The sequence below is a fragment of the Nicotiana attenuata genome, chromosome 8 (assembly GCF_001879085.1).
Source record: "Nicotiana attenuata strain UT chromosome 8, NIATTr2, whole genome shotgun sequence".
NCBI lineage: Eukaryota > Viridiplantae > Streptophyta > Magnoliopsida > Solanales > Solanaceae > Nicotiana > Nicotiana attenuata.
Genome location: NC_031996.1, coordinates 30,043,247 through 30,067,526, shown reverse-complemented (window position 1 = coordinate 30,067,526; position 24,280 = coordinate 30,043,247). Strand labels below are relative to the sequence as shown.

Sequence of the window (24,280 nt, the reverse complement as noted above, 5' to 3'; positions counted from 1 at the left end):
CCCCGACTATCCTTCTTCTTCCTCCAATTGCTGGGATGGTCTGGCGACTGTATATGGGATTGCTACCGTCGCCATGAATGATCACCTCTTGGTGATTCCACTCAAACTTCACTGCGTGATGTAGTGTTGACGCTACGGCCCCAGCGGCATGAATCCATGGTCGTCCCAACAACAGATTGTAAGATGACGGCACGTCTATCACTTGAAAATCAACATCAAACCAAGTAGGCCCCATTTGCAAACACAAGCTAATATCCCCAATAGTAAACCTTTGAGAACCGCCGAAAGCTTTGACGTTGATGGCCCCGTCCCTGATTTCATGCAGCCATTTTCCCAACGTCTTGAGTGTTACCAACGGACAAATATTGAGGCTGGATCCTCCGTCAATCAGGACCCTGGTGATAAAATAATCTTCGCACTGCACGGTGATGTGCAATGCCTTGTTGTGACTCAATCCCTCCGGTGGCAGCTCATCTTCGTGGAAGGTGATTTTGTGACTTCCCAATACCTGTCCTACCATGTTAGCCATTTCTCCGCCGGTGATGTTACTTGGTACATATGCCTCACTCAACACTCTTAACAAGGCATTCTTGTGTGCATCAGAACATTGTAACAAAGCAAGGATAGAAATCTGTGCCGGTGTTTTGTTCAGCTGATCAATGACTGAGTATTCTTTGGCTTGTATCTTTCTCCAGAGATCGTCGGGCCCAGTTTCAGTGATGGTTTGTCGACCAGAGGTCTACTTACTCGACTCAGCCAAGTGTTCCGGGGTATAAGCCCTGCCGGTTCTTGTCATACCCTGTGCTGCAACTGCTTCCCTGAACTTGGCTTTCCCTTTCCTTCTTGACTCGGCTGTGTAGTCCCATGGTATGGCTTTTGTGTGGAATGGTGTTACGACTGTCATTGCTACCGGAATGGGCACCCTTGCTTTGGAAGGTAATACAACAACTTCAAATGGTACAGGTGCCTTTGGGGACCCAAACTTGACCTCAATTGGTGTTGGCGTCTTCACAGAGGATGGTGTTTCAAACTCAAGTGGTAGGGACATGTTCACCTCGGCATCTCTAGAAGGCTGAATCTGGACTACAATCGGATTAAGGGTGATTGTTGGTTTCTTTGGATCGTCGCCTTTTGCGATCAAACCGATCGATCCCTTGGGATCCCAATCATCCTCTATTTCAATCATGTGAACACCTCCACCCTTGTGGTCTGGTAGAGGGTTATTGCGGACATTCGGAGCAGGCTCCTTTGCCACGATGATCTTATTGTCAATCAAAGCCTGGATCCTATCCTTCAGGGAGCGACATTCATCAATGGTATGCCCTTTCATGCCAGAATAGTATGCACAGGTTTTATTTGGGTTGACCCATTGGGAAGGGTTTTCAGGGGTTATAGCAGGGATAGGGGTGACATAACCAGCAACTTTGAGCCTTTCCTACAGCTGGTCAATTAGTTTGGCAATGGCGGTATACTGTTTGGGAGGTCTGCGGTCGAAATTTGGTCGGGGTCTAGGAAAGTTTTGATGAGGGGGAGGTGATTGATAGTGGGATTGTTGAGTGCTGTAAGATTGGTAGACGTGTGCGGGCTGGGAATATCTGGGTGAAGCAGGTTGGTATGTAGGAGGTGGAGGTGATTGATAAGTAGGCGGTGGAGTTTGGTAGGAAGGTGAGGGTGTTTGGTAATTTGGAGTGGGCCGATATGTAAGTGGAGGCATTGGATAAGTTTGGTATTTGACAGGTGATTTGGTTCTCTGTGCAACCATTACGGCGCCTATGTCCCTTTTCTTGGACGTACCACCAGACTGTAGAGCCTTATTGGTAGCTTGCAAGGCTTCCAAGTTCGTAACCATACCACTTTTGATACCTTCCTCGATCCTTTCTCCTAGCTTGATGATGTCAGAAAATTTATGATTGTCGATCAACATCAGTCTTTCATAGTATTGCGGATCCTGAGCCCGGACGAAAAACTTGTTTATTTGTTCTTCCTCTAAAGCAGGTCGGACCTTAGCAGCCTCTGATCTCCAACGAGTGGCATACTCGGTTGAGTAAGGTACCAGGTGCCCGTCGCGGCCCATCGGTTTGGGCCGTGACATGCCCAGTCATCGGAGACTGGTGGTAATTCCATTTGCTCCATCTGAAAGCGAGATACAAATTCCCTTAGTATCTTGTTTTCTCTCTGTTTGATTTTGAAGACATCGGACTTCCTGGTGGCGACCTTGATGGCACCAGCGTGTGCCCTCACAAAAGAGCCTGCCAACATGGCAAATGAATCTATTGAATTCGGGGGTAGGTTGTGATACCACATCATAGCCCCCTTTGACAATGTTTCTCCAAATTTCTTCAACAAGACGGACTCAATTTCGTCATCCTTTAGATCATTCCCTTTCGCAGCGCAAGTATAAGTGGTAATGTGCTCATTGGGGTCCGTGGTTCCGTTATATTTCGGGATACCGGGTATTCTGAACTTCTTCGAAATGGGCTTCGGAGCCGTACTTGATGGGAATGGTTTCTGCACGAACTTCTTTGAATCTACACTCTTCAGAATCGGGGGTGCGCCCGGGATCTGATCGACCCTCGTGTTATAAGTCTCTCCCTTTTTATCGTTAGCCTTTATATTCTTTTCTCCTGATTCAATCCTTTTGGTGAGGTCCTCGAGCATCTTCATAATAGCGGGGTCTGCTGTTGACCCTTTGTTACTCGATCTCTCTGGTGCCTGCTCGACTCGAGGAGCCGTTTCCGGTGCTGCTGTGCTTGGAGTTTTTGTTGACTTTGTAGCTGAGCAATAGCCACTTGTGGTGCTTGCAACATCTCAAAAATTACTTGAAGGATAACTTCTCTTTCCTCCCGAGCTGGAGTCCCCTGTGCTTCATGTTGGTTTTCCCCGCGCACACTTCTGTCGGTATGAGAGCTTACATCGACATGCACAACGTTGCGTGAGCCCACATCGATGGGGATTCGTGCTGGTGCCACCCCTGGGTTTTGCGGTGGTACACCGACATCTGCTCTCCATGAAGCCCTATACCGTTGTTTTCGTGTGCATTTGCTGAGTTAGACATTTTTTGACCTGAAATCAAACATTCTTGGACAAGAAAAAGTGTGAAGAATAACTTGTGTTTTCAGAAAACTAGCACCAAAACAATCACTATTATTTTTAGCCCCACGGTGGACGCCAAACTGTTTACCTTGAAAATGGTATTAACAATTATATTTGATTTTATGGTTCTAAAAATATGTGATTTATTTCAATACTAGTTGTTAGGCAATAGATGCTAAGTGTAAGTAAAGAGAATAAGATATGCAAACCAATGTTGTCGCAAGATTGGGCCTCGAGCTGGCTGGAACATGGGGCTTCGAGGTCTAGTTAGGGCAGTTAGCAATGAAAAATTGATGAAGAAACAATGATATCGAAGGCCTCGAAGATAGCCTTTTGCGGTTAATAATGGGCAATAAATGAAGAACAATAAATGAACACGCAATAAATCTGTAGAGTAATTGTTGAACACGTTTAGGCAAGAAAAGCAGAGAATGTTCTATTGTATTGAATATTCCTGTGTGTTACAAAATGACAAGGGTCCCCTTTATATAGGGGGGGGGGGAATCCCAACATAGTACATGTCTAATAATGACGAGGAAATGCTATTGGTACAACTGTATAATGGCTCAATATGGATTTGTACTATTCTTGCAGACTTGGTCAGCTCTAACCACGTATCCTTGGGAGCTTTTCCGCCTTTCCATGACGATCATCGATTTGTACTGCTCCGAGATTGACCACAGTGAACCTTCGATATGTTCCCTCGAGGACACACCTCAGGGTCACACTTCAAAATCTGCTTCGAGCTTCTCGAGGTCGGGCGTGGAGTGCCACAGTAGCCCCAAAGTCGAACTCCTCGATTTTAGCCGTATACGCTAATTAAGTTTTAACTTAATCACATAGGCATATATAATTTACCAATCATATACAAATTAGTATTAATTAGTATTCCTTTATATTAGGAATTGAAAATGGAATCAATTATTTCCCATCCATGTTCTGTCTCTCTCCGTCTCTCTTTCTCTCTCTCTCTCTCTCTCTCCCTCTTTCTCTCATCCTCTATTCTTTTCCTAATTTTTCTTCCTTCAGTTTTCTATGTTTTTTATCCCCTTTTTTCCGGGGAATTCATCAATGAATTTCAATTATTTTAATATAGAGTTTTAACTTAGTAATCTTCCATGTTGCACAATTGGTGTTCGAATTAAAATTATCAATCAATAAATTTTGAAGGTGTTTACTCTCCACCATTGACAACCATTAAAAAGTTTCGAAGCTTTGAATTAGAATTTGTATTTTTAAAATTATTATTTGTTTGGATTGTGTATTGTTGCAAACAATCAGAATATTCTTTGGAGCTTATATCTCAAATTTGAGGGTGTTTGGTGAAGATTAGACTTGATTTTGACTGAATTTCAAATTGAAGCTCAAAGAAGAAGAAGAACACATGACATACAATAGTTACAATTGTATTAAAGTTGTATGCAAATTGTATTTAAATTGTAGTTATATTTTTTATATTTGAATGTTGTATGAAAGTTGAAAATAGTTGTATAATGTATGAATTGTTGCATAAAATTTGTATTTAAGATATGAATACTATATTTTTACATAAAGTTGTTGATATGTATCAAAATTGTATTAAGAGAGGAAGTTTTGATTGGAATTCCAGAGAGGAAGAAGAACACGCCATATACAAAGTATATACAAATCAGATACAAAATACATACAAAAGACATATTGTATAAAATTTGTATGTAAATTGTATGATGTTGTAGATGTATTTAACTGGGTAAAAATAATCTATGAAAGTTATAGATAAGTTTAAATAAGTGTATACTATATAATTAGTTGCATGAAATTTATTTTTAGTATGTATTTTGTTGCAGATATATCAATTTGTATTAAATTTGTACGAAATTTTGTTTTTAAATTTGTATGTTGTTATACTATATATTGCTCGAGATGCTGTATTTGAATTCAAAGCTTTTAATTTTTTGATGGGTGTTAATGATGGAAAATAAAATACCCTCAATTTTTATTGATCGACAAACAATTCACAATAATAGCGCAACAGGAAAGAAAATATCTTTCTATAGTCATGTCTAGCTATGTAAAGAACTGAACTGAATAGACCGGAGTCCAAGCTATTTTGGCTTAGAAGAGTTATACAGTCAAACCTCTCTATAACAATCTCGTTTGTTCCGAAATTTTTTGACTGCTATAGTGAAGTGTTGTTATGTAGGACATATATTATAACATAATATAATATTCGGTTCCGAGAAAAACTCGGCTTTTATAGTGAATGACTATCATATAAAGATGTTATTATAGAGAAGTTTGACTGGATACACAAGGACAAGGTCTTTATATTTTAATTCGAGGACCTTCATCTGTTTCCCCCTAAAATCACGAACTACTCATTTCGTTCCTCAACCCATGTATATATTGTGTGATTGTGCCATCTTCCACCGGCTTCATATATGCAATTTCATTCACAAATTTTATCGAGAGAGAGACGGTGAGAGAGAGTGATGAAGAAAGAAGGAAAAATTGATGAAAGAGGTGAGGAAAAAAAAAAGGAAAAGGATGTAACTAAATCCCCTAATATAAGGCACTAATAATGGATTGTATATGATTTGTAAGTAATCCTTGTTTAGGGCGGGTAATATACAAAATTAGGACAATTTTAGTAAACCGAAGCGGGAAGTTAGCAATTCTTTCGATCTTTATCGACCTCGCTATGCAATTATATGTACAAGAAAAATGAAGAAATTCTTGCGAATAGGCTATGCAACCGAAAGTCATAAATTTTATGGAACCAAATGGCGTTCGCTAAAAGAAGAGGGATAGTTTACAAGATTTTGCTATCTTCTAGAAATTTTGAGGAAATTTCACCGCTCCGTAGTTTTCTAAGTTTCATATATTATATAAGAAAGAAAAAATCCCATAATTAAACAGGCTCTTCATTAACATTAGCTATTATATTCCCTACGGTACTTAAGAAAAAGTAACTGGTAAACATCCCAAAGAAGTAATGCCATTCCAAAGTAAAGGAACAATTAAATCAAGGGATAATTTGTAAGTGAAATCCATGATACCTTAGTCTGACCAGCTGGGTAGCAAGTTATATACTTGTATCGTTCATTTAACTCCGTAAGAAACAAGTTTTGTTGGCTTTAGCCTTTAAGTAACATAAATTTGTAATTAATTTTAGGAAACTTACACAAATGTCCCAAATAAATTTCAACTTACCAACCTCTAGCCATTAGTCATAGACTTACCAAAACTAGCCAACAAAAATTGAAAAACCAAATAATAGGGTTCTTTCTATCAAAGAATCACATGCAAAAACCACCTTCCATATTTTTAAGCGTGATTAGCAACATTAGATACAAGACGGAAAGGAAATTTCATGGACGGGGTAGCAAATAAGGTAATGAAATACAAAAATCTATACAATATTTCAAAAATCTAAACAAAAAAGGAACTTTTTCATTGGGTATAGTTGAAATTCATTGAAAATATATAGATAAGTCAATATACAAAATTTGAGGAAGATTGGAGGTGATTTGGACTGGTTTGTATCAAAATTCGTAATTAAATCGAGTTCAAAAAAGTCTTCTGCACCACATGTATCAAACATGTATCACGCATGTATCACACACATAGGTATACATAGATATACATGTGATACACAAATGATACACAGTGTGATAACACATATCATTTTTTTTCATGTTCAGCTTTTACTTCGAATTTTCAATTCAAACCACCTTAAAACTTCACCAAATCATCCCAAAACTGAGATTCAAGCTCCTTAAGTTGTGCCCAATCTATTCTAATATAAGGCTGTTGGTGGGCCGGTCTGGGACCGGGACCGGACCGGGCCCGCAGTCCTAACGGGCTAAACGGTCCCGGCGGGCCGGTCCTGGTGGGCCGGTCCCTTAATGGGTAGGAAGCCCGTGAGGGCCGGTCTTGTACACGAGGCCCACGAGACCGGGACCGCTAAGCCCGGGACCGGCAGGCGGTCCTGGGCCGGTTCAACCGGGCCTAGCGGTCCTAACGGGCTCCAACGGCTAATTTTTAAAAAAAAAAAATTTTTTTTTAAAAAAAAATAGCCAACGGTCAGATTTTAAAATCTAGCCGTTGGCCTTTAATTTTCAACCGTTTGGAACTTTAAAAAATAGCCATTTGGCCCCCAAACTTTATTTTAACCCCAAACTTTATATAATTACACTTTTCCCCAATTCTCAACTATAAATACCCCCTCATTCTTTTATTTTTACTCACCAATTCATCAATCTATCTCAATCTCTCTCAATCTATATCTAATTTCTCTTCTATAATTGCTTATTTTATTATTGCAATTTCGTGAAAAATTGTGAAGTTGGTGAATTGAAGTATTCAAGTCTTCAAGTCTTCAACGATTTTCAATTTTCAAGAAGTTGTTCGGCAATTCGGTAAACTCGTTCCAACTCTTAACTTTTAAGAATATATTTTTGTGTGTTTAGTTTGCATAATTGTAATTAATATGGCATTTTCTTTGAAAAAAATGTTTGGTGGTAAGGGAAAAGCTAAAATTGGTGAAAGTAGTCTCCAACCTACTACCCTTCCCCCGGCTCCCCGACCCAGACCTATTACCCGTCCTGCTGCTCCTATTATTCTTGATAGTGATAACCCTTGTTTTCAATTTTCCGATAGTGAATTTTGCCATAATGTTGCACAAGGTGAACAATTAAATGAAGAAGTTATGAATGCTCTTTATCCTAATCAAACTATCTTAGAAAATGATGAGGAAAATGAGGATGTAGATGAAACCCAACCGGATTTAGATGATTCACCTACTAGTCCTGTTAATAACCCAACTGATGCCCCGCCCGACCCACCTGTAGAAACCCCTACTTTTAATAGACAACCTTCTAAACGCCTAGAAACATCATTAGTTTGGAATTTTTTTACTCAAGTAAGAGAACAAAATAAGGTTAGGTGTAAAACTTGTGGGAAATTGCTGGCGCATAAATATACTGGAGACCGTAGTGGTACGGGTAGTTTGGCTAGGCACATACAAACACACCCTAGAGATAAAGTTAAATATTTACAAATGAAAGCGCAGCAAGAGGGGACAAGTGTAGATACTGCGGTTAACCCTAGTACAGGTTCAAATCTAGTTCAACCAGGAATTAACACTGTGACCGGTGGTATTTTATATTACGATCCTAATAAAGATCGTGAAGAATTAGCAAAGATGGTTACCGTTATGTGCTTACCATATACTTTTCCTTCTAACCCTAATTTTGTGCATTATATTAGAAAAGTTTTTAATCCTACTTATAAAGGTTGGCCTCGCGCAACAGTTAAGAGCGATATTTATAAATATAAACATGAATATGAACAATATTTGCGGTATTTATTTACTCATATAACTAATCGGATTTCTATTACTACTGATATTGGTAGAAGTAATAATGACTGTGATTATCTAACTGTTACAAGTCATTGGATAGACGAGGAGTGGATAATGCAAAAACGCATTATTGCGTATAGAATAATTAATTCACGTCACACAGGTAAAAAGGGGTTTTTTTTTTTTTTAATTGTAACAACGTTTACAAAATATTTAGTAGATATTTTTTAGCATTAGAGATAAAATAATGGCAATTTTCATGGATAATGCTTCTAGTAACACTAGTGCTATAGGCATACTTACAACAACACTAAATCCTGCATTTAGTAATTGTTTCCATGTGAGATGTATTTGTCACATTTACCATTTAATCGTCGGTGATGGTATGAGAATTTTAAATTAGAAATTGAAAAGGTTAGAATGGCTCTTAATTGGCTTTTTTATTCAAACCGTAGAAGTAGACTTAGAGAGTATTTTAAAAAATGTGATGAATTTGGCCTTGGAGAAAGAAAGGTTCATAAACCTTGTCCAACTAGATGGAATTATATGTACGAAAGTTTAGTAGTTGCATATGAATATAAAAACCCAATTAATGCAACGTTTAATGCTCGTGTTGGTGGTGAGGATGATGATGAAATCCTTACAAATCAAGATTGGACGAATGTTAAAATTCTTATAGATTTTTTAGAACATTTTCAAATTGCTACAAATGCATTTTCTGGACAATATTATCCTACTATTTCAAATTGTTTAGTTTATATTGCAGCACTATGTGATTTGTTTGTTGAATTTCGGAGGTGGGAAATTTATAAACTTGCTATAAATGCAATGAAAGAAAAGTTTAAAAAATATTTTTTCCCTATCCCCCCTATTTATGGTGTTGCTGCAATGTTAAATCCTACAATGAAATTAGGAGGTCCTCACTTTTGGTACTCAAATATTTATAAGGCTTTAGATCTTTCAGTTGAGGAATTTTCTACACTTGCAGAGGCAAAAGCCTCAATTAAAATAAATGCTCAAACAATTTATAATGCTTACCAACTTGCGTTAGATCATGCTAGGCCAAATGTTCCAACCCCTACTTCGTCTAGTTCACAATCATCTAAAAGAGCTGCGGGCCTAAAAACACTTAAATCTTGGACGGAGATTAGGGGTTCTCAAGGTGATAATTTTGATGAGACTTCACATTTAAATAAGCTTCAAGTTTATTTGTCGCATGGACTTGAAAAGGAGAATCCAGACGGCACCTTTGATCTTTTGGAATGGTGGAAGACAAGGGAAAAACATTTTCCGGTTCTTGCAAGGATGGCTCGGGATATTTTATCTATTCAAGCTTCAACAGTTGCATCAGAGAGCGCTTTCAGTCAAGCAAGACTTCAAATAGGTGATCATAGAGCGTCTATGAGGGAGAGCTTGGAAAAATCAGTACTATTCAGAGATTGGATCCGCTCGGAAAGAAGAAACTTTGGACTTGCAGAATCACAACCGGAGATAGACGAAGCTTATGAAGAAATGATAGCGGAACTTGCGGAGGATGCTGCTTCGCCCGGAAGCGGTGATGAACAAGCTTCTTTTCCGCCACCACCAACGGAACCTCCTCCGAACCTTGAAGGATTTATGAGATTTGTTAGAGATACAATGTAGGTTATGGTGTAACTTGTACTTTGGCATATCTTCTTTAGTTTTTTTTCCTTTTAATGGTGGTATTAGTACCTTGTTGTGCTCATTCCATTGGGGGGAAGAAGACTAAGAAAGATATGCCATTTTTGATAATAAAAATTATAAGACATGCCCTTGCCTTGAATATCTCTTTTGCAATATTTTTTTGTCTTTAACTTGCAATTATTTATAAGCTATAATATATATACATAACATACAATATATACTAAAAGAAAATATATAAGGGAATATATATACATAACATACAATATATACTACAAGAAAATACATAAGGGAATATATATACATAACATACTATATATAGTATACTATACTAGTATACTATATATATTATATATACTTGAAGAAGTAGTACTATATATACTACAAAACAAGATTTTTCAAAATGAGGGCCCCACCCCCAATGACCACCAACGGTCATATTGCACAAATAGCCATTTTTTTTTCAATTTACAAAACTAACCTTCTCTAACAATATAAATACCCCCCCCCCCCCTCTTCTTCATTTCAATACTCAATACTCATTTATCAATCTAAATTTCTCTCAATCTCTCAATCTCTAATTTTCAAGACTTCAAGTCTCAATCTCAATTTTCAAGTTAAATCATGCCTCGTTCGGAAAGAGTGCGCTTATTTGTTTCGCAATATTATGAAGTGCTTGAAGAAAATGAAGAAGGCCAAATATTAAAGTGCAAGAACTGTGGAAGAGTCTTAAATTTTCGTTCAGGGTGTACCACAGGCATTTTAAGGAGGCATATAAAGTATTGTGTTGAGGGTATTTATCCGCAAATTCGTCTTTAAGATTTTTCAACAATTTGTGTTATTTTAAAATTATTAGACGTATTTATGCTTCATGTTGTACTTTGTTATTAATTTATTATACATGCCAATTTAGTTTTACTATTGATTTGTTATTTTACATTTTCGTCAAACACTTTAATAATTAGATTTCTATATTATATATACCACATATATTTATATAGCCATGCATAAGAGCAATTTATATATATACATACACATACGGTTTACAAGAAATTGCCCTAAATAAAAAAAATTAAAAAAAAAAGCCCGGAAATAAAAAAAGCCCGTTAGGCCCGCTAAGCCCACGAGCCCGACCCATTTAGCCCAGGACCATATGGGCTTAGGCCCGTCACGGGCTGGTCCTACCCGTTGAGCCCACGAAGCCCGGGACCGCGAAGCCCGGGACCGCCAGAGCCCGGGACCGCTAAGCCCGGGACCGTTTAGCCCGGCCCGTTTAGCCCATTTAGGCCCGGGCCCGGGACCACATACAGCCTTATTCTAATAACACCCACTCAAAACAAAGCAAAAATTTAATATTTTTTGCTACAAATAGCTAATTGGCTAATTTGACTAATATTAGTAATATTTTATCAATTGGCCAATTTTTGTAATGAGCTACTTATAAATGGACATAGCTGGTAATTTTTCGTAATTAAATCGAGTTCAAAAAAGTCTCTGCGACACATGTATCAAACATGTATCACGCATGTATCTCACACACAAGTATACATGTGATACACAATTGATACAAATATGATACATATGTGATACACAAATGATACACAGTGTCATACACATATTATATTTTTTCATGTTCAGCTTTTACTTCGAATTTTTAATTCAAACCACCTCAAAACTTCACCAAATCTTCCCAAAATTGAGATTCAAGCTCCTTAAGTTGTGCCCAATCTATTCTAATAACACCCACTCAAAACAAAGCTAAAATTTGATATTTTTTTGCAACAAATAACTAATTGGCTAATTTGGCTAATATTAGTAATATTCTATCAATTGGACAATTTTTGTAATGAGCTACTTATAAATGGACATAGCTGGTAATTTCCCTTAATTTTATGGATTACATTTCAGATGGATAATAGCATGGGCCGAAAGAAATGTTTGTAACAAACCAAATCAATCTCCATATGTGATACTTATCGTAAAAGGATCTTATTCGATATTATTAATAAGTTTTTGTTTTAGTTTTTGCAAAATCGTTTGGTTGATATTAGTATTGCAAGGACCTGTACATTATTTTTTTTTTTTTTTGTGATTTGTACAAAAACTCAAAAACTCATATTATTCAAAACAACATCAAATAATAGCACTTTTGGTCCCTCAATTATTGGTAAATTTTGGTTTTGATCCTTGTGATGTATGACTCTTAACATATCTAGCCTTTCATTAATTACAATGTGTTTCTTTGATCCTTTGTAGCATATATATTTGGACTATTTTTAGTACTATATTACTGTTAAACTACTAACAATATAACTTTAATATAACAGATGAGTAATTAAGTGATAGAACAACTGATAAATATGGTGAATTTATGAATATTCACAAGTAAAGGGATAAAAAATGAATATTTTAATTAAAAGTTAAATATGCTTAGTTAGATATCACAAGGACTACAATAAAATTTACCAATAAGAGGGACCAAAATGTTATTAAAATTTAAAATTCAACCAATTAAATAATTTAATTAAAAATTCTTGCTGGTAAAAGAAAAATAAAATAAAAGAGAGAAAAATTGTAAGGAATCTAAGGAAGTCAGTGGTAAGTCGTTAATGTTCTTGAGCAGCAAGCAAGAATTTCTGAAATGGCGACTCTGTAACCCCACCCCCACGAAACTAAACAAGGGTTTTAGCTAATCCTCAACAGTAGTATCCATTTTGTCACCTTACACACACAAAAAAAAACACGAAATCGAATTTTCTAATAAACCCTAAAGTTAATATGAGAGAAGAGGAAAGCGGGCCGCAAAACAGGGAGCTATATGCATTGCTACACATATCTCCAGAAGCTTCGGATGATGAAATCAGAAAAGCTTATCGTCAATGGGCTCAAATATATCACCCTGATAAATATCAAGCTGCTGAGGTATTATTTATTTTCACTCTATGTTTCGGTACTGCTATACTAGCTTCTGTGAACCCTTAATTTGTGTATTTAGAGTTAAAAGATAGTAACTTTTTAGAGGATTGCATTATTATTATTGGAATTAAATAGGTCTGAATAGTTTGAGTACTTATAATTTGCCTATATTTCCTGGACTATATAGGAAGGAAATGGGTACTGGACCAGTTTTAGAGAATTTCTAGTATTAGAATGAAAATAGGTCTCTGATTAGATCAAATGTGTACATTGGGATCATGTAGTCGACTCGAACTAGGTTGCGATTGAGGAGTAGTTGTTTGATCGATATGTTCCAGAACTGCGATTAGTTCTGTTCTCGCCTTTGATAGTTTGATATTGGTGGAAAGTATAGCTGTGTTTGCTTTTGCTCAATTTCTTCCGGGTATTTTGCATTGCAGTTGACGTATTTATTCTTTTTTTTCCCCTCTCTTCTCTATTCAATTTTTTTCAATGCTATAGCTCGCAATTAGTTCAAGAAAATCTAGATTTAAATCTTTAGGAACATTATTACAAGAAATTAGATAATTTCCCAAGTATTGGAAGAAATTTGTTTGGTTTTCTTGATTTCCTCTTGTGAAGGTCGAGTTGTGAATGAATAGTGGCATATTTGTCCTGTTTCAGATGAAGGAAATTGCAACAGAGAATTTTCAACGAATATGTGAAGCTTATGAAATTTTATCGGATGAGAATAAAAGACAAATATATGACATATATGGTATGGAAGGGATTAATTCTGGTTTGGAACTTGGTACTAAGCTGAACAAAGCTGAAGAGATCAAGGAAGAACTTGAAAGACTACGTCGTCAGAAGGAACTTCAAAAGGTTGCAGCACATCTCCGCCCTTCTGGGTCAATTTTGGCAAATCTATCATTGCCACAGTTTTTAGAGGGTGATGGCATTATGAAAGGGTAAACATCTGTACTTCTTTTTCGTTTCTATGTCGTAATTGCTTTTGTAGATTCGATGTTGATATATGTGACTAGGTGGTTCATAATCCGATGGCATGGCATGAGCCAACTATTACATCTATCACACTGTGCGCGTTTAGAATTCCTTTGTCCAGAATCCTAGATAAATATGCAAGCATGTTCCTTTAAGTAACTTGTTGATAAGTAAATTCCTTTTAAGTATTTGAGTTATCCTTGGTGTGGGGGACAACTTGCATAAGAATGTTTCTAAACTGCCACCAGAAATGCTTGCAGATTTGGAGCTAATGAACTATGCTTTAAATTTTGCTTGCTTCAGTGTGCGCTTCTATGACATTGTAGTGAAGCAAACCAGTTATGAGAATTGTAGTATGAAGCGGAAGATATCATAAACAGGGATCTTGAGGAATCTTTGTAATAAGTCCCTATAACTAGCTAAGGTTGGTTTAAGCTTCAAGAAAGGTAAAGACCATCAAGCATACACGAGAGCGACTAGGTAAGGTTGGTTTAAGCTTCAAGAAAGGTAAAGACCATTAAGCATACACGAGAGTCGCTCTTGTGTATGTTTTTTTTCCATCAAAAAACATACACGAGAGTCGCTCTGCATGCTTTTGTAACAGTTTGGTTCTTATTGTTTTCCTTGACCCCTTCTGGCGACTTCCTCAAGAGGTCTCGGTTACTGTGATCTACTTCCTATTATATGTGTTCTTTAGTAGCTTAATGCATTACACCATCGTCAACAGAAGTAATGACCTGAGCAGCCTGTAGACTTACAGACTGCACAGTCTAGATGCTCTAGAAGAACATGAATTAAGGTGCTAGCACCACTGTCATTTTTGTTTAGAAGCATCGAAGGTTATTCTATAGTAAGATATTGCAAGACTAATGCGTAAGTTTGTTTAGGCAAAGTTAGCAATATGTTTTTAGTAGCTTCAACATGTGATAAGCAAGTACTTACATAAAAAATGTAATAAGCAAGCCTTTCTGTGTTATTGCATTATATTTCAACTACAAACAAAAAAGATTTCAGAATAGCACCCAAGGGTGTGGCCTAGTGGTCAATGAAGTGGATTGAGAACCATGAGGTCTCGGGTTCAAATCCCACCGGAGATAAAAGCACTAAGTGAATTCTTCCCATCTATCCAAGCCTTGGTGGATAGAGTTACCTGGTACCTGATGTTGGCGCAAGACACCACAGTTATAAAAAAAAAGACTTCAGAATATACAAATTACAATCCGCTAAGTCTTCAGAATCTCATCATTTTCCATATGGTTGGATTTTGCCGCGAAGTTCCTTTCTTGGTCGGGCCATTTCAGTACATTACTGGAATCATAATTACAAAGGCTTGAGTTGTTTGCATCTTCCATTTGCCGAATTTTAGGGTGTGCATGATATATCAATAAGGTAAAATAAGGCCTTTCATTGTTTACTGCTCCAAACCCTTAGAGCAGCATATAAGAGTAAGTTAGGCCCCCCCGAAAAGTAGTTAACTGAGGGTCCGTATTCTGCTCTTGATCTCGATAACAGATGTTGATCATCAGCAAGTGCAAGTTTTTGTCTTCTATATGATTATTCAGCAATACCCTTTCATGACCTCATCTTACCGTTCATGTTTCTGGGCATGATTGCCAGGATGGCTATGGCTAGTGAAGTCCAGTCTCAGATATCCAAACACAATGCTGTTGCCATTGGTGGAAATCTGGCGGTTAATGGGAATGCTGGTGGTGGTGCTGCATCTGTTGTTCTTAGGCATCAAATGTCATCAGTTTCTTCGATAGAGTTTATGGGGTCGATGGGTTTGAGAGCATTATTAGGAGTACAGACAACTCGGTAGGATGATCAATTTTGCTATATGCTGCAAATCTCAAATTTCTTAGCCAAAGATTAACTTGTTCTTTGTCTCATCAGTCATATATCTACTCACTCTACGGCAACAATGGGTCTTGCCATGTCCTTAAGAGATGGTTCTGTTAATCTCTCCAACACATGGACTCGCCAGCTCTCTGACACCGCTCATGGAAATGTAAGCTATTTTTGAGTTTGGTGCATTGAGATGCTTAAAGAAAAATCTTATGTCATAATTGCTACTATTCTTTATGTTTCGTGGCTGCAACTTAAGTCAGAATTGATGATCTCTTGGACCATAGAATTCTGGAAAAAACTCGTTTAGAGGTTGAGGCATGCTTTTAGTGCATCTCACATTACTAATATTCACTCATTCCTTTTAACTAATCAATAAGATTTTATTTTTTCCTTCTCCCCTTTCATTTTTTTTTTCAGATACAGCTTTCATTAGGTCCAGAGTCATCTATAGCTGTTGGATGGCAGAAGAAGGAGCAGAAAAGGTCTGCTTCCGGAGAAATCAAGGTTCCACTTTCCTGCTCTAGCTGTAAATAATTTTTATCTTTTGATGACATTTTCTTATAAAAGTGAATTTAAGAATTTTCTAAGACTTGTATATGTCTTAATTGTTTATTTTACAATTGAATAATTACTGGCTGACACTTTCTTTGGTCTGACTATGAGAGATGCTGAAATATTGAATATTTGTGGTTTTAAATCCACATGAACATACTACTATAGTTTTTTTGTTGTTTTGATAAAAAACAGAAGAATTTGTGTCTTCTACCTGTTGATATGGATTTAGGATCACCTAATGGTTAATTTACTTCTTGGCACACAGTTTACCTTTTTCTGGACAAGCAGAACATGCACCAGTTGATTGTAAATCCAGCTTTAGTAGACTACAGAGCATAATTTGTATAGAGTTGGTTTTTGGCTCCCTATAAGGCTTATAATTACTTGCTTATTTCCCAAAAACCTGACCAAATTGTTGAATTAGATTATACTCCCTCCGTTCCAATTTATGTGAACCTGTTTGACTGGGCACGAAGTTTTAAAAAAAATAAAGACTTTTGGAATTTGTGGTCCTAAAGAAGTCAAAAAGGGGCCCAGAGTATTTGTGTGGTTATAAAAGCTTCTCATTAAGGGCAGAATTGTAAGTTTAAGCTAAATTGTTTCCAAATTTAGAAAGGGTTCGTTCTTTTTGGAACGGACCAAAAAGGAAATAGGTTCACATAAACTGGAACGGAGGGAGTAATTGTTATTTAGGTTGCTAAGTTTCTTTTAATATCAATTGTTTGGTTTAGTATCATTTTGAAAAAAGAATCTCTACAAAAGTGACAGAAGTAAATGTTATGTGTTTAATTAAATAAAAAAATGGTACTTGTATTTTAAGTAGTTCTCGAATATTCTGCTGCCAAAATCTGGGAGGTAAACTTTGATAGATTGGTGCCCCTCGAGGTATTCCCTTACAGTGGGTTGTTCCTTTATAAAAAGGAAAAAAAACTCCAACTTCCCAAACTGGACAAGCTGGTCAATTCTATCAAGGCTTTTGCTTGGTTTCTTCTTGAAGAATAAGATTTTGATTTCTTCCACTCTCTCCTACTTGCATTAGGTTGTGTTAGAGCTATAGATGTTCCACAATATTCTGACAAGCATACTAGCAGGATTAGAAGAAGTTGGCAATGATAGTAATTGGCTATGTGACCCCCTCATGTTCCATCCTCAATTTTCTTTCTTTTGCGTGAGAAGAAATCAGAATGCTGTTTATGTTGGGCCATTGGAAACTTATTTGAATCTAAAGAAATTTGAATGCTATTTATGTTGGGCTGCTCAAAACAAATCTGGAAGTATGTGTCTGTCTGTGCATATAATACAAATATAACATACTTACAACTTGTTCTGTTGGAAGAGACCTTTTTCCTGCTTTTAATATATTTAACATGACAAGTTCATTTCGAAGGATATTAAGCAGCATTAACTCATTAACCTGCATTCTACTGGGCAGCATCTTAACCTTACCAATTTGAGAGACTTTGAGCATTGTTATATCAATATATAATTTGCTATCCATTGTACTGTAGATAGGGACAGGGTCATTTGGTGCAACTGCTCATTACACCCACCGCTTTTCCACAAAATCTCATGGGCGTATTGCAGGCAGAATCGGAAGGTTCGTTGATGTTAATAATTCCTCACTTCTTTGCAAATTATTCATCTTATTGCCAGTACCATGTTAAAGTTCAAGGTTCTAAGCATTGGACATTTAATACTTATTGCTAAAATAAACTACACAATCTGTGGTCTGAATAAGCTAGTGAATGCGTGTGTACTCTTGATATGTTGCAATGTGCTGTTTCTGACTTATTTTGTTGAATGATTAAATTTCTCGGATCCTAGTTTTTAGTTGGACCATGATTTGCTAATACACATGGTAATGGTGATGACCAACTGGTCAAATGATTATTAGCATGAGTACGCCAATACATACCTTGCATTAGATATTGCTACGTCCTCGGTTTATAATCAGATTTCTGTAAAAAGCTTGTTATATAAGCTACTTCACATTATCTTCTTGATCATTTACCTTATTTACCCATGACATTTGTTCAGGTATTAGGTAAAATTTGTTACAAATTTCTGGGAAGAGTAACCCTCCTAGTATCTTGGAAACAAATAAACTCCTAGTGTATTTGAACCGGTTGAATTCCTTATCTTTTCTGTTGTAGATTGAACCAGGAACCACATTTTCTTGCATAGTAGTTCAGCTTGTTATTTATATGTTTTGGAGAAGGGTATCTTCAGTTAAGCCTAAAGCACGATAATCTAGATTACCGAATTTATCTTCATGCACAAATTTCGTAATTCAATTGGTAGCCTTTTCTCACGAAATTCTATATTATATTGCAGTACTGCACTTGAACTTGAATTGGGCGGTGGAAGAAAAATATCTGAATTCAGTACCGTTCGGATGCTGTACACTGTAGGAATTCAGGTAAATATTAACAAAGTAACTCCTTTCCCTTCCCCAAGAAAAGAGGAGTGGGGCCTAGTTCTTCCTATGCTTTTATTAGACATGTTTTAGCATTCCTTAGAAGTCATTATTGCAAGATCGTTAGCATGTTTTCGTGCTTTACACCTTACATCCACTTTTTACTCATAGGGGATCTTTTGGAAGTTCGAGTTACATCGTGGGGGCCAAAAGTTGATTGTTCCCGTAAGTAGTCTCATACTTGTGCCAATGTGCCTTATTTTGGTTTCATGCCTTTATCTTTTTCTTTCTTTTTCCTTTTCCTTTCGCTTGTGCGTGGACGTGCTCATATGTTCGTGTTTTGGCTACATATTCCCGGAAATTTGTTGCATCAACAGCTGCCTTTTAATCAGGAACTTCGAAGATGATCAGGAGTCTAATAATGATAGAGTTATAATGAACCTAAACTAATGCGTAATCTCTTATTTTAAAATATAGTACCTCAGCCTATTGAACTAATGAATATTATATGTCTTACAACTGTGGGAGCTAGTTCTCTCTCTCTCTCTCTCTCTCTCCCCCCCTTTTTTTTTGAGAAAACAACTGCCGGAGCTAGAATTTTTTTGGGACTTAAGTAACTATGTGTTAAGTATGGTCTATCTAATTTTAATAGGATATTAAGTATGTTTATTCTGATGGTCTCACCAAAATTAGGTTAATTATATTCAAAAAGTGTGATCTAACTATCATAAAGTAGCAACCATAAGTGGCCAGTTGAAAGGTACTACTTGCTAGTACTGTAACTTGTAAAGAAGAGTTGAAAATTCTTTGGTACACAAAGGCGAAAGGTTTTTCTTGTCTCAATTTCAAAGCTAACTTCATTTTTCATATTTAATCCCGTAAACCGTGGCGAAAATAATTGAAGCATTAAACCTTGGTGATTAAAAAACGTTTTCTCCGCGGTTCCTACAGTGCGCCTCTGGGCGAGGCATCCTTGAAAGGTGGTAGCGAGTGCTAGTATCTCGGGGCGTTTGCTTGAACAATGAGAGCTGCGGCCAGACGCCCTAGCGCATCATGGATGAGGCGAACCTGGGTTTTGAAATTACAAGCTTCCAAGTAAAGAAAACGAACTTAGGGAAGAAGAGGAACTAGATCCATACAGGACATTGCCTCCCAATTATCATTCAAAACCAATTTCAGAGATAAAATATAAAGTACAACCTTACCTTATTGCTCATAAACAGTAAGGACGATGTGGAAGCCATGGCCGTTGGGAGTGGCATCAGCTGAAATGAGCAGTCTGAGTGGAAGCGACGGAACTGACCAGTGGCGACGCCGGCGAGGGCCGAGTGGCAGAGAGAAGCCACTTTCTTGACTAGAGGCAAAGCATGAAATGATGTCTGTTGAAAAATAAAAAGAAAAGGGAAAAATGAAAATGTATGAAGCCAAGAGACAGGCACTATGAACATTCTGGAGATTCAGTTTTAGGCTCTCAGCTAATGGGATGTTGGGTCCTTCCAAGGCATCTGATTAGAAAAGCTAATCGGATGTTGGGCTTAGTTGATGACTTTTAGAAATTTGGCGTTGGGCCTCCCATCTTTCGTACATATAATCCAGAATTTCTTTTAACAAAAATGTAACATTTTGATAAAGAAGGGATTTTTGCAATTCTTTAACTAAAAAGAGGAAAGCTGATTGACTCTCCAATTTTTATATGATTAGATATTTAAATTAATCATTCCTATATCTTTTTCTGCAATTGTCTTCTACAATTTTAATGTTATTTTTAGTTTTTACAACTTTTAGTTATTTATGCTTATTTATTACTATATAGAATATTAAAGATTAAATATCACCCTGTGCCTCGAAACTTACGGATTACTCCGTATTAGTTAAAAGGCCACGCCTCGCACCTCCACCTCTTAAAATACTGAACTGCATTGAGTCCCCTTGATTTCTTGTCAAAAATTGAGAGGCTCTCTAGTTCTGAACTTCTGCTAATCCAAAAACGCCAATAAAATGAGTCCTAAGATAACAGTTTTTCTGTATTGTTTCTTGCTGTCTCGCAATAAGAAGCTTATGGAATGACATGTTAGAGCGACTCCATAATCTGTATTCTTCTATCTGTCCCACTCTATTTAACCTACTTTCTTCCAGTGGTTTCCCAAAAAATTGACTTTTGCTGTGGTAAGTGAAGATTCTAAGTTCCTTTCAATAAATTGGCATTTGGCTGAAACAGCTTAACTTTTATCTAAATAGTATCTGTCTCACTCAAGATCATTGTTGTTCAGGCTATTAATTATTTCCATTATTTTGCTACATCTCGATGTATGCAGGTATTGCTTTCTAGACAGTTGAACCCTTTTTTTGCCACCGGAGCATTTGTGATTCCGACTTCACTGTATTTTGTACTGAAGGTTTGTGTTCTGCTTCACACGTGCATTTGAAAATTTCATTCCCGTCAACAGCTAAACTACCACATGATGGTTCTCAATTGTTCTCTGGGGGAATTTACTATAGTACTGTCTTTCCATGTGTTGCTGTAAATTGTTATAGAATCAATACTTAATTTGGTTGAGATAGAAATAGTTCTTCTGATCAACATAGCACTATACAACAACAACAAACCCAGTTTGATCCCAATATGTGGGGTCTGGGGAGGGTAGTCTGTACGCAGACCTCACCCCTACCTAATGCAGGTAGAGAGGCTGTTTCCAATAGACCCTCGGCTCAAGAAGGGCAAGAAGAAGAAGAGGGAAGCAAGGAAGGAAGAGAAAAAAAGGGACAGATAAAGGATAAATAGTATCAAATAATAGCAACAGGGAATACAATACCTGAGGCGAACAAAACCACATAACGTAATAAAAATCTAAGAATATGAAGGGACATGCATGCTACTAAGCCTATCGGTGAACACTATAAACTACCTACTAACCTTCTACCTTAATTCTCGACCTCCACGCCCTCCTATCAAGTGAATATCGTTTCGCTAGAACATTTAACTTTTTTTTAATTTGGTGACCCAAGAGTCGGTTTTCCTTTTAGTCTTGCAACCCATGTTAAAGATTTTCCGCTTGATGGCCCATTGCAATCTATTATTTCCTTCCCTAGATATTTGAAATATGTTTTGCTTGACTAATTACTTTTGATTCTGAGTTTGTTTGGGGGCCTTGTGGTGGCAATATGAGGAAATGTCTCCTCAAAATTATAAGTTGCATAGTTTCATAATTGCTCATTTTCCATGATTCCAACATCTTTCTCTTTGTGAAATCTTTTCCTTCATAATTGTTCTGAATTGTTATGGGATCTTGTGTTGTCAAAATATGGGAAATGTCTTCTGTTGATTATATTTTATAACTTGCTTATTTTCTTAATAGCTCATTTCCAGGAATTATATCCATCTCTTTTGACTGTTCTTCCCTTCTATACTTTCAGAGATTTGTTGTGAAACCTTTTTATCTTAAGCGGGATAAGCAGAAGGCATCAGAGAATATGGAAAAAACTCTTGGCCAGGTAATTATAAATAGTTTGGGTAACTGGCATTGCTGCTGTGTGAATTCTATGAATAGTGTCTCTAGTTCTTGGCAGTTAGACCTTGGGATGTTTGATAAACAACCAGGCATCAGACGCAAGCTAGTTGGGGTCGGCTCATGAATCCTCTCAATCAATTTTGCTCTATTTTGACCCATTTCGCCTTAGGATATTCGATGAACCACAATTTTGTTTTTCTACTTTAGTAGTTTCTAAGTGTCAATGCTGTTTGTGTGTACCTGTACGCTGCCTCTGCTGCTATGATATGGCGTGTGTACTATTCTGTCTGTAAAAGCATTCTAATGGTACTTCCCATTGGGCTTATAATAGATGGTCCAATGTGCACTCAACCTCTACCCAGCTTTGGTCCTAATGCACTACATGTTTTAGGTCCGGGAGGCAAGGGCAGCAGCCAAGAAAGCTCAGCAACTATTGCAAAATGTGGCCAGTAGGAAAAGAAGTAGACAACTAGAAACAGGTGGACTGGTTGTTACAAAAGCACTTTATGGTAGCCGTAAAGCTCTGAAGAACAGAAGTCAAACGGAGGAAGTAAAAGATGAAGTGGCTTCACAAATCATTGATGTCACTCTACCTTTAAATTTTCTTGTGAGCGAGTCCGGGCAACTAAAGGTGCGTTCTTACTTCCACCATTCTGAATAGGTTTCTTTGTTCTGATCAGTGTTAAGGACTCTTTGTTTCATATTTGGTGCCATCCATATTGCACGTTTTTGAGTTTAAGATTACTTGCTTTAATTGGTCTTCTGTTTGAACATGAGAAGCTATTTGGAGGTCATAAATAAGAGAGAATTAGAACAACTGCAGTTGCTAAGAGAAGGCTAAGGACGTGGTGGGTTAGATGTCATAATAAGAGGAGGAAAAAGGGGAATAACATGGATAGTATGGTATACGATCATGGTATGCCACAATATCTTCTTGGTGCTCCTTTTATGGTTGTGTATTTGGCTGGAACAAGTACTGGGACTTCCAAGAATTTGTGTTTCTCTGGAAGATACACATCTATTGTATATCAGGAGGATTAGCCCAGATTTTGGTGCTTTATGTGGTTCACACATTAGGTTTGTTCCAGGATTCATCTTGGGTTCTCTAGGCTGATTTCTCGTTAATAAAGTTTTCTTACAATAGCAAGGAGCATAATTGATTTATCTCCTCTGGAAAAGGCTGTCCATCTGTTGTCACATCAATCTTAGCCCATGGCTGTTAGTTTTTTAGTGTTTGGACTGCTTTCTTTGGTATGACTGACGAAATGAAAATAATTACAAATGAATGCATTTTTGCAGACACTTCAGTAACTACTTGCCAATATCTTCTCTGTTCAAGATGGTTTTACCTTATTAGATATTTAATGTCTCATTGTGTATATGCAGCTACACGAGGGTGTAAAGAAATCAGGAATTATGGGCTTTTGTGATCCTTGTCCTGGAGAACCTAAGCAATTGTATGTGGAGTACACCTTTGATGGCAACAACTTTGAGGTACTCCTCTTCTTTCACCCTTTTCTAATATGCGAAAACCTCCTCTGGCAACTAAAATTGCTGTCAACATATTAACAGGTCATGGTTGACGATTTGGATGAGTTGCTTATACCCCAAGAATCACACAGAATTTGATGTCATTAGAGCTGATGAGTTGCTGTTTTGTTGATTAGTAGGAGCTGCCAATAAGCCATTTCAGTGCACTACATAGATCTAAGGCTGTTGATTCCTCGAAATGAGTGATAGTCAATTGGAGTAATTTAAGGCAACCAATAGAGACTGGGTACCTCTTCAAATGTTGCATCATTTGCTTTGCCTCTGAGGTACTTTGTTCAATGTTTCAGCCCCTCGCTCCCCCTCTCGTCATCCTTACCCTCTGAAACCAACAGGAATAAGATGGGGAAAAGTAGCAGGAAGGATACGGTCCTCCTTACCCTCCAGAACCAACAGGAACCCCCC

General features: G+C 37.2%; 1 protein-coding gene across 1 annotated transcript; it reads left to right on the top strand.

Annotated features, from left to right (window-relative positions):
• Window positions 12,652–24,274, top strand: LOC109231156 (chaperone protein dnaJ 13). Its single transcript, XM_019396722.1, has 13 exons — window positions 12,652–13,021; window positions 13,679–13,965; window positions 15,617–15,814; window positions 15,893–16,007; window positions 16,265–16,351; window positions 17,911–17,999; window positions 18,737–18,821; window positions 18,990–19,043; window positions 21,134–21,214; window positions 22,233–22,310; window positions 22,719–22,958; window positions 23,714–23,821; window positions 23,900–24,274. Exons 1-13 carry the CDS (start codon window positions 12,878–12,880, stop codon window positions 23,954–23,956), a joined length of 1,623 nt encoding a protein of 540 aa, XP_019252267.1. The 5' UTR covers window positions 12,652–12,877; the 3' UTR covers window positions 23,957–24,274.

Excerpts from the sequence above, each read along its gene's own strand:
- LOC109231156 (XM_019396722.1), top strand. The coding sequence starts at position 12,878 with ATGAGAGAAGAGGAAAGCGGGCCGCAAAACAGGGAGCTATATGCATTG. Across the intron at positions 16,008-16,264 it reads CTGACACCGCTCATGGAAAT|ATACAGCTTTCATTAGGTCC; the intron begins GTAAGCTATTTT and ends TTTTTTTTTCAG. Across the intron at positions 16,352-17,910 it reads CTGCTTCCGGAGAAATCAAG|ATAGGGACAGGGTCATTTGG; the intron begins GTTCCACTTTCC and ends ATTGTACTGTAG.